Raw genomic sequence first — 16,788 nt, 5'->3', positions numbered from 1 at the left:
TAAAAGCGTACGTGTATAGTCAGAACATGCACACAACAGTACTGGTGCTTACGGAGCAGAACTTAAACGGCTGGAGCACAAGTGCTAAATTGTTATAGAGATATGATCTGATTTATTGAAATCACTGTATACTTCCAGGGGCTATCAGAGGTGAGTTATGGCTGTTTTGTGTATTCTAGCTGCATATAAATTTGATATCCAGGGTATTGGTACACTTTGATATCTCTTTATGCCATGACATTAGAAGTTCCCTAATTTGGGAATTGTATTTTGCTATTTGAGATGCATAAAATTGACCTGATTGACTCGTCAGACCCTTCCTGATTTCAACATGTAGATGGTGGTAGCCCTGTGTAAATATGCCTAACATTTCTTCAGAGCAGTAGCAAGAAAAAAAGGTGATTGAATACCAAATCTCTGAAAAGAGTGTTCTCGTTTACTGATACACAGAACATTCCTTCAGCCAGAAAAAGTTGCTACAAGCCAGCTTAGTCTTCAAAAAAACTATGACAGATGGTGGACTCTGTTATTTTCCTCAAGTGTTTTGCAGTGAATCATAGAATCCATACCATTTGGAATAAACCTAGACATAAAACACCTATGTGCACATAGATGCCTACCCACATAAAGATTACATACAAACATAAATTCATGGTATTATCTTTTAGATTGCCTATTCAGCCTTTCATCAACACATCACCAAAACTCAAAGCACAGGAGACTACTTCTGTCTCCATGCAACAAACTCTGCACTACTTGTTACTACATTGTAACATATTTATACATACTAAATGTTGAACTACTGGCATTAACCACGAGAACCATTTCAAAAGTATAAATGTGTATGCCATTCTATTTTCATTCTTCTACCATACAACACAAACTGCAAAATGCATTTTAAGAGGGGGGGGGGGGTGAGTCTAAAGTTTTCCTGACTGCCAAGGACCTGATTGGTGATTTAGATTAGGACGGGTAACAAAATTTTGTTATGATATAACGAAAGACAGAAAAGGACATGACACCATGGGTGAGACCCAGTGTTTAGTCTATTGTGAGTACCATACTTGGCAGAAGCTCAAAAGAGCATGCTATCCCAGCTACCATAGTTGGTGCACTGTACACAGAGGTTTGCGATCTGTCTCTAACAGTAGGTAATCTGTATTGATATGCAAGCTGATCCCAACTGTCAATATAGAGGGGGATAAGGCACAAGGACTGGGGTAAATACAGGTTGGGATGGATACAGACAAGGAATTTGGGTTGAATAACCAATCAGTTACAGCTGTAGGCCTGATTTGTATGTTGGGCTATGAATTTACCTTGTTTTAATGTTCTAAGTTATAAGAATGTATTTTTGTGTGTGTATGCTTAACTACTGGGCTCTAATGATTATACCCATATCCATTTTTGTTCTTGTATTATTGTTGTTATTTTTACTGTATGATGTCAAAAACGTATACCAAACAAGGATTAATTGAATCAAGCATCCATAAACCATCCTATATGTTTTTGTTGTTGTTGTTGCTGCTGCTGCTGCTTTATTATATAATCTACTACTTGGATTTATGTTCTTTCTAAGTAATAATAGTTTACTTTCCTGCCCAGGTGTACCAGTATAACTATTGTTTTGCATTCACGAGGCCACAGACTCATGGTAGAAGAACTATTTGCGAAAACCATAACATTCATATAAATGAAAGGAAAGCATAACTATGAATATCTCATTAAAGTGTTTGTATGTCTGCATGGCAGGATATGGTGGTATGATGGCACAACAGTAGTGCACCACATCAGCCTTGTCTCCTGGATACATCAATATATTATACCAATAAACATGCCCTCTTACATGACACAATAACATTCACAGTCATAACTTTGTTATTTAGTTTAGTTTCCAAGAATCGTCGCTAATATCTCTTTCTTGTTCCATGTCTCCCATATTTTTCCATTGTTTCCAGCCCTTAATTTTTTTAAAGTATTCTCTTGTGTAATGGACATCTTTTTGGAGATTTCTACCGAGACAGACAAAGTCATACAATGATAATATTATAACCATGAGCTCGCTAGTGCAGGATTCATGTTGCGCACCCAATCACCCAACTCCTGAGAAACCGTCTACCTAAGATAGCTGCTAGCCGAGTTCGTACAATAGATACAGTGTTTCTGGATCTAGGTACCATACAGGTGTGGTATACAGTCCACTTGTTCTCAAAACCCACTGTGAGCATCCGTGTTAAGACTTTGACACATATACTGTCTGTTTTGGAAGATGTGCTTTAAATAGAATATAAAACCCTTCTAGAATTATGTTTCACATATGTACATAGTGTCAAAACAATCTATTTCAGATCCGCGGTATGACCTCCTTTTTACTGGGGGGAGGGGAGTAAATCTCCATTATATCTGCATGTGTTTGAAACATGTTTCATTGGGGGAAATATTACAACCTTTGTGTAATTTCTCACAACATTCCGCTGCCACCAAGCCAGCCTGACAAGAGGAACCCATGTACCATGTAAGGCACATGAACGTTGATGATGAATAGACTGCATGACATCATCTGATACACAGAATCTATCTAGCAGGCACGACTGGCTCTGCATTACACAATAATGGTGCACATCAGTGACATGCTTGAGTATTCCCTTTAACCCATCAAGACTCAGAAACATATATTCTGTGGTTTGGTATCAACTGCAAATTAATTTTGCCAGATCAATCTAATCTTTCTCCTAATATACAAGTGTATAATATGCAATAGAATTCTGTGTTGACAAGTTAATGATGAGACAGTGAGACTATAGGGCCTACTTCTGCAGCAGATTCCCAGGGACGTAATGGATTAACAAGATAGCCTATTACCCTTTAATACATCTTTCTTCCTGTTTTCTTCTGCAAATTTAAAATCAGATGAACCATCAGAGTCTCTTCTATCACTTTCAAATCTAGGGAAGCTGAAATTTTCACAAATCATAAGAAAAAGAAAACAAAAACTGTTCTGCATATTACTGTACAAACTCAAACCCATGCAAACTGGCATGAGATGTGGTGTTTTGCATTCAGTTTCCTTTCCTTTTTTTTTTCTTATTCTTTTTTTCTTACTGTGGAGAGAAAGACAAGGTATTGGTCTCGGTCATGATTACACAGCCAAATGTACACCCTGCTGGGATCTGGCCCTCTTTCTGAGGCAATCCCCTCAACACCAGAGTGTCATTTTTTTCTGTTTTCTTTTGTGTGTGTGTGTGTGTGTGTGTGTAAAAGTTACTGGATCTGGTTCCCATTTCTTCAGAAGAGGAATCCTACACCTGGACTTTGCCTCTTTGTACACCAAAAATAACAAGTACGTGACACATTCACATATTACGAATGTACCATGGATTAAACCACAAACAAATCGCTGGAAAAAAGTGTCAATAGTATACTATTTATAGATCATTGTCAAGCTGCTGTTGATGATAAAAGTTCCATCAAAGCTTTATGAATAGTACAATAGTATACTACGAATAGTACAATAGTATACTATGTACAATAGTATACTATTTATAGATCATTGTCAAGCTGCTGTTGATGATAAAAGTTCCATCAAAGCTTTATGAATTATGCTAGGCAGTCATAGCAGTGTAATGCTTTTGTGACCAAATTGTAAACTGAGGAATTTCTGTTTTCATTATGCACAAATCAGCATCAAAATTGACAGCATAGATGATGCATCATTACTCAGAAACTTGGCAACACTGCCTATTATGACACAAAATCCAATTTGGGGAAGGGGGAATATTTAGTTTTTTTTTCAAGCTTTGATGAACTTATTTTTGCAGTGATAAACTGAAGATAAGATATACTGGTTCTTATTCAAAAGAAAATTTCATTAAAAAAAAAGCCACAAAAAACCCCACTTTTGATCTGTCCTCATGGGGAAAGTTTCACAGTTAAAGGACAAGTCCACTTCCATATACATGTGGATTGTGTGAATGCAACAATATTAGTAGAACACATTAGTGAAAGTTTGGGGAAAATCAGACAATCCGTTCAAAAGTTATGAATTTTTAAAGTATCTGCCCAGTCACTGCTGGATGAGAAGAATACTTCAGTATATGATGTCATATGCGTACAACGATATAAAGAAAATAAAAAGAGAATTTCACAAAACTTAACTTTTTTAATAAAGTGCACATTTATTCAACTTGTTACCGACATATGTTAACGGTAATATTATTCCCCCTGCCTTCTGAAAGAGAGAAGTCAAGTGTTCTTTTGTTATGCGAGAAAAAGTGAAAATATGTTGAATTCTCTTTATTCTTTCTTTATATCGTTGTACGCATGTGACATCACAAGCTATAGTAGTCTTCTCATCCAGTCATGAGTGAGCAGAAACTTAAAAAATTCATAACTTTTGAACGGATTGTCCGATTTTCCTCAAACTCTCACTGATGTGTTCTACTAATATTGCTGCATTCACTCAACCCACATGTCTATGAAGGTGAACTTGTCCTTTAAAGGCATAATTTACCATTTGCAGATGAAACAAAAACCCAGCATTAGTGCTTTAAAATAGTTCTAAAATGTGAGTTAGGGATAGAAACGACCACTGTCAAAATTTGAATCCGTATAATCGATGTTAAGTGTTGTTTAATACACAAAATGTGAACAATAGTTATAATAAAGATGTTTCCAGACTAAACCGTATACAGTTACGGTTTATGAAGAAAAACCCTGATATCTCCTTATATTTTAGGTTTCATTGCAAATATTTCATATGGTAGGATGTTTTATGATACAGCAGACCTACACATATGCATCAAATGTGATATCTTGAACATTTTTGAAATCACTGCTCCCAAAGGTAAACTGGACCTTTAAGCTCACGACATAGATTTCATATGTACCAAAGGAGAAAAAAAAAAACGTAAAATGAATCAGGTTCTCACACCCCCTCATATGACATCACTTTTAAAGTAACACCTACATGTCCCTCCCCTCCCTCTGCCCAGCCCCCCCCCCCCCCCCCATCAACCATGACTAACCACTATCTATGTACAGTTGAACCTCTATTATCCGGCCTCCCTTTATCCGGATCTCTCTATTATCCGGACGCAATCTCGCCATTATTTTTTTTTTTAAATAATTACGGGAAGAAAGGGGGATTCCCAACTCCTTGAGAACTCCTACCCAAACACACATGAATTACATATTACTTCCAATATGATTAACATACATTGCATCAAATTTCCTTCCAAATTGCTTACCTTCAGCCATTTCAACATCCCAAAACATCCCCAAATGTAACAATGAAAAGGTTGCAGTATACACATTACTACATGTAGCACTACAATGGGCTACATCAGTACATGTGTATGTATATGTACATGTATAAAGCATTGAGTCTCCCGTATCCGGCCAAATCCCTTATCCGGATGAGCCCCGGTCCCGACTTGTCCGGATACGAGAGGTTCAACTGTACTTCAAACATTGGTCCGATTCAAATCAGGCTTTCAGAACCTATGTGGAAATAACACAATGTGTGGAAATAACATAGACTGTGCTGTACTAACATTCGGTCACTGTAACATTCTTTGCTGCTCATTTTTTTTCTTCTAAATAGCAAATCTATGATGGATTCAAATGGGTCAAAGTTCAAAGCTTTTTTCCTCATCATTTGCGCAATCCATTCAATAGAACACAATTACTTAGCAGTCAAAGAGGACTAAATGCAGCAGTAGAGTCAAATCCCTTTATATTTGTCTTGGGATATATGCATCTGTGCAGTACAGACATGATCTGTTTCACACTGATGTAAGAATGATATGAATTCTATGTGATGATAATCCACACATCCGTATTCATTGTCAGCGTCAGATTACAGGTGACAACAGAGTGGAATATGATGGACGTGGGAGTCATTAATATTTCATAATACAGAAGGCGTGCATTTGAAGGAATGACAGTCATAAGTTGAATCATTGTGGTCGGAAATCACATATGGTGGACATGTGGTAGGATATGTTCCAAAATGGGAGCTATTTATATGTTCTTAGCTGTCCGTCAGTCAGTCAGTCACGAAATATGACATGGACGATGTTTGCGCTCTGGCCTGGTAGTACAATGGGTGATGTTGTTCATCGACTGCCCCGAGACTTTAAGGAGGGAAAGAGAGAGAAGGGTAAAAGGAAAGCTGTAGTGTAAAGGAGGTTTACATTCACTGACGAGGAAGTCAGACAACAGAGCTAGCTATTAAGATTCTTCACACTTACTGCATGGCTGTTTCCGTTAAACCCGTTGTCATGACTGGCACCATTCTGTTCTTGTTTCTCCCCTTCATCACCACCTTCTTCGTCCTGGATTAAGAACAAAAAGGGAGAACATTCACACATGTTTAATGCTGAAGTATTATTGTGGTGATGCAAATCTACAGTATATATAAACCATGTTGCTGTTTTAACCATTGAGGACGAGTCCCGAGTATACTCGGGCAGGGGTCTATGGGAAATGGGTGTTGTAGCAAAATCAGTCCGTCCTCAACACGTCAAACTTTGCATTTCATGCAAATTCTACATTGTTGATAATGCTGTGAAGAATAACAATACAATCTCAAAAATCTCTACTTCTAATCCTAATACAAAGTGAAATCAAAACAAGTTAAAGGCAAGAATGTGCAGTTTCAATACACAGTCAGAAGTCCTTACTTTTGTATTATTTATGATACAGGAAGTAAACATTCTCAGAAATTTTGAATGCACCTTATATTATATAAATCATGTCTGAACCATGCAGAAATCCATCTCCAACAGATAGACTGAAACAAAATCAACTTTTCTGACTTTTCAGTCCCTGACCACATATATCAAATACGTCTTGAACAAGCAAACAGCTGGGGATTTCCATTGCTACTTTCCCAGTTTGATTCATATCCTACAGGTAGTGCATGTATACACCTGAAGGAAGTATTTACACTACATTCAATATTTTATGACCTGGAACAAGACATTTTTAGGAGAAACATTGTCACATGCTTTTAACAATCATGTCTTCTGGCCCATTTATGTAAGTACATTATTTATTATTGTCTTCATGATACAATGGGGATTTGGTTTTTTGTGTTTTTTTTTGGTGCGTGCAAGTGTGTGTGCGTGTGTGTGTGTGTGTGTGTGTGTGTGTAGGATGCAACCATTGGCAAACTCTTCTGTAACCTGGACATGGTATAATCTGCATCTATGGTATCAGCCAAACTACACCCTGTCAGGAAATGATACATACTGTATCAAACAATCTCCTTGCTTGCAAGTGGCAGCTACAGAGTTGATTGCATTTATTATCCTTCTGTCTTGTTCATTTTTACTTGTTGAAAGATAATTTCCAATTTTCTCCATATAGAAGAGATCAGTGGTATTCCCCCAATGTGACAATTTCTCACCTTTGTACAGGACTGCACAGCAAGCAAGCATTCCTCTTTGAGTAGACATTGCTGCATGATTAATGTTGACTCGTAAATATCAATATCATTGTTTGCAGTACAGCTCTATCTGTTGAAAAGGTTTACGTGACTCAATAACTTTAAGTGAGATAGAACTATTACAGTGTGTATCAGAAAATGAGGGTTTTTTGCATGTGATATATGTATGTTTGCATCACAAACAGGATGTCAAATATGATGCATTACTACACAGTGCAATCACTGTGAAAATGATCGTGCCCACTGTTTACATATTCATGTACTATTTTTGTAAATGTACAGAAACAATTACAATAATAAACTGTACCATCGTGCAAACATTCATTTTTACTGTACCTTTGGACTTAATTCCTCAAACATCTGAATGTTTATTCACAGATTTTTGTCTTTTATTTTGTGATCACATGCTACACAGCCATTCAACAGCAATGACAAAATCAAATGTGACAGCTTTGGAGCCAGCTTTGGATAGATAGGACCTTATATACCTCAATGCACTGAGCATTTCAACCTGTTGCGGCATGCTTGCTTCTGGCAAAATTTCCTTGGAAGTTAGCTAGACTTTTACAGGACACAATAGGTGTCAAGGTGTCATAATTTCAGTGAAAAGTACCAGACAAATAGAAATAGTATTTCTGGATGTAGTTGCACATTTGTTGAATGGAGACAATGCCAATTCCTACCCCCCCCCCCCCCCCAAAAAAAAAAAAACCCACTGTGATGATAATGCACTTGAGAATTTCATGCCATTATAAAATTACATTCTGAGGTAGAGGTCTCATAACAATGTTAAGAATGTTGAGACTAGTTGTTTGCAGAATTCGCAATTCACAGTTGAGGTAAACATGTTTTCATTGGATATCCCCATGTGGCTATGTGGCTATGAAACAAAATGCTGAAGCTCTCTCACTCATAGTTATTCTTCTGAAACTATTCATTACACTCAATTCTCTCAGAGCATCAATCCAAACATTAATTTTGTCATGTTACACAGCTACGGGCAATGATATCATACCAAATCTATCTCCCACAGTCACATAAGGTCAAGCACCTACAGTTTGTAGCCATGCAGGCTCTCTTCCAAGAAGCCCAGACCAAACATTAGCTCCAGAAATCTTACCCCTCGCTGGCTCGCTGGATTAAGTCGCAGCATGCTCAGTAGGAAAGAGGCGCTGATGTTTCATGACTGAGCTACTTTTCATATTTCCTCCCTAGAATTCTCCCAGTATGACACAAATTACATTTGGCCTCTCATCACAGCCACACATTTGAAAGGTAAAGTTACAAGTTGTGATACCATGAAAACTAGGCAGGAATCAAAAGTGATACATGTCTGAGGAGATCAGTAAGTAACATAAAGAACTTATCTGCCAGCTTCTGTTTGGTTTTCAATCATTGTTAGAGCAAAGTGAGGCTCCAATTACAAAGACCTTAAAACTACTCTTGTAGGAATCTTTGGTTCATACTGTAATTGCTTAATTCATAGTTTCTCTAGTAAATGCATGCAACCCCTATTAGGATAATTGCCATTTTTCCATTTTATTTACTGAAAGCTTTCCTATTCACAAGTTATTCAAACGGTTATAAAACAGAAAATGACTAGTGAAAGACACAAATTTTGGAACAAGATCATCATCAATATGGATTTAAGACTCAATATGATTGTTTGAATAAATCTTTTTCTCCTTTAAAAAAAAGAGTATTGCCACAGGTTCAAAAGCTGGCTATTGCACTTTCATTGGGGGAAAAAAAAAACCCTCACAACTTGAAAAAAGCTTCATCTTGTGGTGACTGGTAGATGTCTTATGCACCACAGGAAAAAAAAAAAGTCATCAACATTATATTCCCAAAACTTGCCAATTTCCCACTGACAAAATATAGCTGGTGAATTTGATCACATGTATAAAGGTCTGACCATACTTAGCAAGGGTTGAGACCTAGAACCAGAAATTGATGCATTCTTGCAATGTGGATAGAATATCTGAGGGAAATGTTATGGAATATATAAGGAGTTAAGGAGAGCTAGTCCTACATTTTCTACAGGAATATTGGTATGGTCTTCATGCTTAGAGGGTAGCTTTATGTGAAAGGTGAATGACATTAATATGAGACCTACTCCCATACCAGTTATGCCTTGGAATTTGTCTCTATGTGGAACCAAGGGTTGATATCAAACCAATTGTAGCAATCTCATACTATTTAAGAAATTTTGAACAGTTGGGGGCTCAAGGCATCACAGTTATATTTCACCGAAAAAGCAACCTCTTTTGTTGTTTTTTCATCAACACTCTTACATCCTGCTCATTCCATACTTCAATAAGTTCAATAAAATCTCCTTGCCTACTTTGGATGACGATGTGTCTCAGATTTCACACCAAAATATGACTTGCAACTTTAATCTTTACAATGTGACATTTTATTTTGGCTAGTAGTATTCGTGAAACCAAAACTCTGCCGAGTTGTGATATCTGAAACAGACTATAATATCTTGAATTAACCCTTGATCTAAATTTCCAGGGGTTTCTTATTGTTGTTGTTGTTTTGTTTTTGCCTTGCAAGATGGTGTCACATTTACTTTTCCATGCAGAATATTAACCTCAGACCCAAAGCGAATACGGCAAATTGTTAACACAATGACCTGGCAACTGGAATTGAATGAGCTCTCTGTTTTTAGAGAAAACCCTCCTTAACCTGAAGTGTAATCCTATCTGGGCGCTTTGGTGAATTATGACAGGGGCAAGACTCCGCTTCAAAGAAAAGGTTCATCTAGTTGCAAAAATGTGAATTAATGTATTTTGTGTTACTTGTTAAATGCATTCCACCAAAAACGTAACTTCAGATGGTCATTATACACCCATCAATGTCACAAAAGAAACATTGATACCAGCATAAATTCAATAAGCTGACTTTGCCATAGCATCTTGCCTGGCTCAAGAGCAAAGAAGGCAGAGCTTTAAACAAAAAATGGAGGGCATTCTTTCCGACAGGGTTCAGACCTGAACATCAAGGAAGATTCCAGGCAGAAAAAGTATAGGTGTGACCAGACTCAATTTCATCAGAGGCATGCTCCATGCTTGCACATTAAGAACATGTGACTCTACAAAACACAAATACCTTGTCACTCAGCAAACATTCCCCCATGCTGCTTCCAACAAAGTCTTTTTAACATTATGGGTTTGGGTTTTTTTTTTCACAGAGACACAGGACTTCTGATTCTCAAAAGAAAAAAGAATGTCACTGATTCACTTAAATCTCTGCTCTGTCATGTCATGGCATTTGAAAATTCTTTCGAAAAACAGCTTTTGTTCTGAATGACTCATTGCACAATTGGGTTGTTGAAAAGAGTAAGAAGTAAATGATACCATGCTATGAACCCAAATTCATGAATAATGAATGGCAAACTTTGTCAAAGATTGTGGTAGGGCTTACGTAGAATACCATATTCTATGAACTCCTAAATTTGCCATCTTCTGAACTTATGAAATCAGATGTTTGTTTTTAAAATATGATATATTTATGAGGTTTTTATTTTTTACATCTCTCCTTTGCAAATTCTAAATGGTTTCTTTAACAGACTTAAGATAGAAGCAATAAGGCCTACTGCACAGCATTATTCCTCTTCATTTTGTTAGAGGTTATGTGAGAGGTTGTCTAAAAAAAAAAAATAATAAATAAATAAAAAATTGTATGAGTAAAGGAAATGACCGACAGTGGGATAGTATATCAACTACGCTGAGAAAGTAGCAAGATATTGTTGTCTTTCTGTGAAAAAAAGGCAACCACTCTTTAAATAAATCAGCCAAAATTCTGTAACACTCATTATACAGTTGATCTCCTTAAACTCTGTTTCCTATTCATGTGTCAATTTCTTTGGATGAAAGCAAGAACACATGCAAGAATTGAGCGCATAATAAGCATATTATGAACTAAACATATGTATGATACAGATAAAGTTTTTATTTATTCATCACCTGTCATCCATTCCATTCTAACATAGTGCATGATAGAAACAAGATAATTTTCAAGGTTCGTAACAGCACATCATAAAAACCTGATCAATCATATTTGGGATATTTTCTCGAATAGATAATCATCCTCCTGTTAATAGCACACAATGCAGAATAAGACTGAGCATGTTATCTTGGAACTTCAGACTGATGCAGGCATACCTTTGGTTAAGCCAACTATTCACGGAAAAGAGGGGTGGTTACAATTAACTGCACTTCAGAAAGAGATTACACTTCCTTATCACTGCTGTACAACTTCATTAGTTTTATCCAAGAATGATGTGAGTGCTAATCTGTGCGTCTCATTGGACTAGAACTACTCTTGAAATGACACAGCAATCACGAGAAAAGAAGAGTGAAGTTTTTGTTTTGTTTTTCTGCATAAAAAAGAAAACATGCACCTGACAAACACATCATGGAGTTCATGTTATGATCAGTCCCTATTAGATGATTTGCAACCAATCACCACATATGAACAAGCCACGAGGTAAGACCATAGTGCAACGGATTTACAAAAAATGTAAAATAATACATGATGATCACATATGGTTATCACAGTAGAGGAAAGTGCATGCATTCTCCAACATGTCAGGTCATGTGTTAACCCCGGGAATGTGTTTCCTCCAAACAAATACACAGAGCAGAGTGCAAATTATTTTCTTTCGTCCTCTAATGTCTACGTTGGGGTCAGATGTGAAATTCTTTCAAAGCGCTGGGATCCAATTGACATTGAGGTTATAAATATCATGGATCATGTGACCTGAAATGTCTCATGACATCAACAAAACAATACGTGTGCGTCTGTCAGTTACAAGTGACAATGAGACAAAGCCTGCAAATAAAGTTCAGAGTGCGAGATGGAATTCTTAGAAGACATACAAACTAAAATGGAATTTTAAAAACATGTCATCCCACATACTGAGGTGTAATAACTTCTGGCTGTGGAACATGGGGCTTTTTACTCCTTTTGGATGCTAAATGGGGAAAGAAGATTTTTTTTTTCTGACTTCATGAAGCCATGAGATGTTTCCACACATTTTGACCATTTTGCGTTTTTTTTTTCCACAGGACTTCAGGGCCTAATGCAAAATTTGATGTGTTCCCAAGCAATGAATACTTTTCAATCATTTGCTTTGAAAATGTGTATGTGCATGGTTGTGCACCTGTATGTCACCTATTACTCATTATCATGTAAGAACATAATACATACCACAAAATGAGTGATATCTAGCCCCTAAATACAAAATCTACCGTACTCATTTACATCTAGCCAATCCATTCAACCTTTATTCTCTTTTTTTTTTCTTGCCTCACAATAGGAAAGCTGAATGACGTGTAAGGCGACAGTATACTTCCTACAGGCTTTTTAAGACCTTGATCACAGGGTAAGTGGAATTTCAAGTGTATTTGACAATGTATGTAAAGTAGGGTGATAATGAATGGTGAAGTGCTTTGGGCTCCTCTGACCATTTTATGGCAGATAAAACCAAGGAATGATTTAAACACTATTTACACCTGCTGAAAAGCTGGAGGTGCCTGACTCAAGATGATGTTATTCTCCTATCACAAAGGAGCTTGCTAAACTAAAGCTGAAGTAACATTGTAGGCCTATAGAGTATAAGCTTATGGGTGAACTAAAAAGTTGACTAAATCATTTTGTCTGGACTAGGTTATGAGATGCATCTACAGAAAAATCAATGACATGGCAGAAAGAAAAAAACAACAACATTCAAGACATTCCAAATTTATGTATAAGTCCCTATTGTTAATTTTCTTTTCTTTTCCTGATATCAAGTAAAGGAGGAATAACTGTAATCTGCTGTTTTAAAGGTGTATATGTCTTCTTTAACCCGTTGAGGATGAGTCGGAGTCTACTCAGGCAGGTGTCTACGGGAAATGCATGTTGTAACAAAATCAGTATGTCCTCATCAGGTTAAGTTCAAAGCAGTGCATATATCCATTTGACTGATTCTTTTGTTAAAGTTATTTGAATTGATGTAATGTGAATAATGTAATTTTATTAAAAAAACAAACAAACCCTAATCATACAGATATCCACGGATAACATATTCTATGCATAGCACTACAGGCAATCTTGTATGTCAACGGAAAAAAAACCCACCAAAATAAAGTATGATTTTAATTGCACTTCCAACAAAACAATCATTAACAATTTCAATGAAACCACTCCAACAAAACAGCTTTATTCATTTGTAGTTGTATACCAATACTGCTTCCTTACTGGTACAAAGTCATGGTAGTATTTCTTCCTTTCCCAGTTATCAAATGAGATGAATAAGAAAGAATTCCATAAAATTATTGAATACAACAAAGGTAGCTTGAACATAACATGGAAATACTGAACAGAGCCTAGATTTTACTTGTAGAGAATATTATATGTTACTCTTTGATTTTCTGTGGGTGTTTTTTCCTTTTTTAAAATAGTTTAAGAGATGTTATTGCTGTGATTCAAGAAACACAGATCACAGCCCACAATGAGAGCTACATAGCTGCACCATTAAAATGGCGTTGCGCTAATGATCCCCCTGCGTGTCTGCATTGGTTACACTCGAGTGCACTGGGGCTTCATGCCATCAGTACCTGGTTATCTGTCGGGTCATAAAATGACTGAGTAAATCTTTCCTTTATACCTGCTGGCAGATTATAAAATAACTGGCAGAATCAGAGAACCACACCTGGGGGTCGATACGGGGAATGAGAAAAATAAGGACAAGCTGCATGTAAGGAAAACACCAAATGGAGTATGGTAATGCGTCTCTTTCGTCTACAGTTTTTGTGCCTATTTCTCTCAGACTTTGGAATTCCTCATTGTTTCATTACCATTTAAAAGCTGACCTTGAGCGCAGCAACTAACAAAGGGTAACAATGCAACTACGTGACTCTAGCTCTATTGTCACAGAATGGAATCCACTGCACTGATAGGACGTTTGGCATATTCCCCCATAGGGGCAAATCCAGTTTATTGGAATGAGGAGACAGCAGGCCCAGTGACATTTACTATGTCGTATGTTTCACTAGCAATGTCTACACTGTCAATGTAGCAATGAGGTCATAAACTGCTTTTCATGCAAATATGAGACGTTTTATACAGGCCTGCAGAAAAGCAGAGCACTATAATCATAAGGGCTTTTTACACTTGCAAATTTTTGCTTAGTCCCGTACCAACGGTGGGGCTACGGGGGGGCCTTTCCTTTGCCCACTTTCTGTTTACACTTGTTTTTGCCAAAGTGGGCTAGCCCCACCGATAATCTCGTACTATCTGGCCCTGCAAAATAGCAGGGTTAGCACCGCAATTGCGGTGCTAACCCCGCAATTGCGGTGCCAAGCAAGCGAGTGTAAACAGAATGAAAAAATAATCCGGGGCTAAGCGACGGAGACGAAGTCCGACCCCCCACTGACCAATCAGAAACGAGTTAATCAAGTGCTGCCGGTGCGTGTGTGTACTTGTACAGTGCACAGCGTAATCATGAATATTCATGTGGTTTGGAAAGTACGGGACTAAGAAATACGAGTGTAAAAATTCAATTTTCTCCTTAGCCCAGAACAAGAGCTTAGTACGGGATTTATTGGCGAGTGTAAAAATCTGAAAAAAATTGGTACAGGACTAACGATAGTCCTGGGTCAGAAAAAGCACGGGGTTAAGAAACACAAGTGTAAAGGGCTATACTGTGCGCCAATTCTACGTGAGCCAGAAAACAAAACAAACACAATTAAACAAATGAGGGAAAGAGAAATTGTCCTTAATCTTAAATCTTCAAAAGTATGAAGTAATTATTGATAGAGTCTCTGTAACAATCATTGTTATTACCAGATTTGTCATGATGTGCATTTATAAGAATGTCTATGCTGGTTATTTTGATTAGTTGTCAAATCTTGTGTATATTTTCCAATTTGAGTAAATACATACCAAATATGAAATACAACATAATTTGTGAGGTGTGCAGGTTCCTTTTTTTAAGACAACACTTGAGTGTATTTGGTCAAGATTTTTCTACACTGTCAGAAAAATCACAGACAGACAAAGCAGTAAACTCCTGGCATGTGATTCGATTCGCATGTCAATGTTGTTTACATTCTTAAATCAATCGAAATGCTTGTCAAGGTCTCTACATGCATGAGTAACATTCTACAACGTTTGTCCCTAGCTAGCAGAATAGAAAACAGCCATCTGTGCAACACTCTACGTTCCATTCACTTCTTTAAAAAAAATTCCTTACTGCTGCAAAGTTGCATTCAACGCACAGACCTAAAACATTCAATAGGACATAGGCATTATGATGGCTTCCTCTATTGTTGATAGCTGTTTGCCTTAATAGCTGTCTGTGTAGGTAGGAATGCTAGGTGATCATGGAATGTTGCTCATTTAGTCTTTAATGATCAGACCTGTCTCTGTTTCCTTTTGATAGCTGATTCGAATTCTTTGATATATGTAGTATAAATGAGTACAGCTCATTGCAATATTTTACTCACTTTTTAATTCACAGGAAGATATTCAAAATAAAATAATATCTAATCAGAAGCAGAATGCTTCCACAGGTTATTTGCCTCATGTATCAAATAATGACCATACAGCTCTAAAGATAGGGAGAGGTAGAGAAAGAGAAAGAGAATTTTGTTTTGGAGAATGCTATATTATAACAGTGAGAGTATAGGTATCACTGCTTGTTTTTGACAATTCCCTTACAGTATCAATTTCTATACTATATGAATCTTGTATACTGTATTTCAAAAGGCTAATGAGTGATAAAATTGAGCTTGAGACTTCAATCATTTCCTCTATCAATAGCTAAAATATGTAATATATGCCAATACTACTTACTGTGTAAACTTTGATATTATGCAACAAAGAAAAAGTGCATTGAAAATGGATGTATCATGAAAAAGATCTATACAACTGTACATGAATATTCATGTAAGGATGTGGACTAGGAAAACTGTTTTCCCTCAGTTTCAAACTTATCAGAAATCATTTTGTTTTTAAAACACACTGGAATATTTACATATCAGCATGCATTTGTTAAAATTACTGCTAAATGTGGTTTTTATTATCAAGCTGGATTCCTATGGAGACTGGCCTCTAGATCGAACAGCTACAATCATCTAGTTCACTGATGATATTTAAGCATTCTTCAAAATTTCCAGGGACGACGCTTCCATCTGCAAATAAGTCAAGATGTAAAAAGTAAACAGGTCAAAGGAAACAAAGTTGGTGACTCAAAATTTTAGCCCAGCTTGGGCAATGATATGCAGTATATTGTAATACAAGAAACATTTGCAGCATGAAACTTTCACAAATTGCAATTGACATTT

General features: G+C 36.8%; 1 protein-coding gene across 2 annotated transcripts in view; it reads right to left on the bottom strand.

Moving 5' to 3' along the window:
• Positions 1 to 16,788, bottom strand: part of LOC140228280 (uncharacterized) — a 73,034-nt gene that overhangs the window by 47,424 nt on the left and 8,822 nt on the right. For both annotated transcript variants that reach the window (XM_072308505.1, XM_072308506.1), the window contains exon 2: positions 6,252 to 6,335. In XM_072308505.1, coding sequence (XP_072164606.1) covers positions 6,252 to 6,335 — 84 coding nt within the window. The remainder of the gene's footprint in view (positions 1 to 6,251; positions 6,336 to 16,788) is intronic.

This window comes from Diadema setosum, chromosome 5 (genome assembly GCF_964275005.1).
Source record: "Diadema setosum chromosome 5, eeDiaSeto1, whole genome shotgun sequence".
NCBI lineage: Eukaryota > Metazoa > Echinodermata > Echinoidea > Diadematoida > Diadematidae > Diadema > Diadema setosum.
Note: the sequence above shows the minus strand (reverse complement) of the source record. Positions and strands in the feature narration are given on the sequence as shown.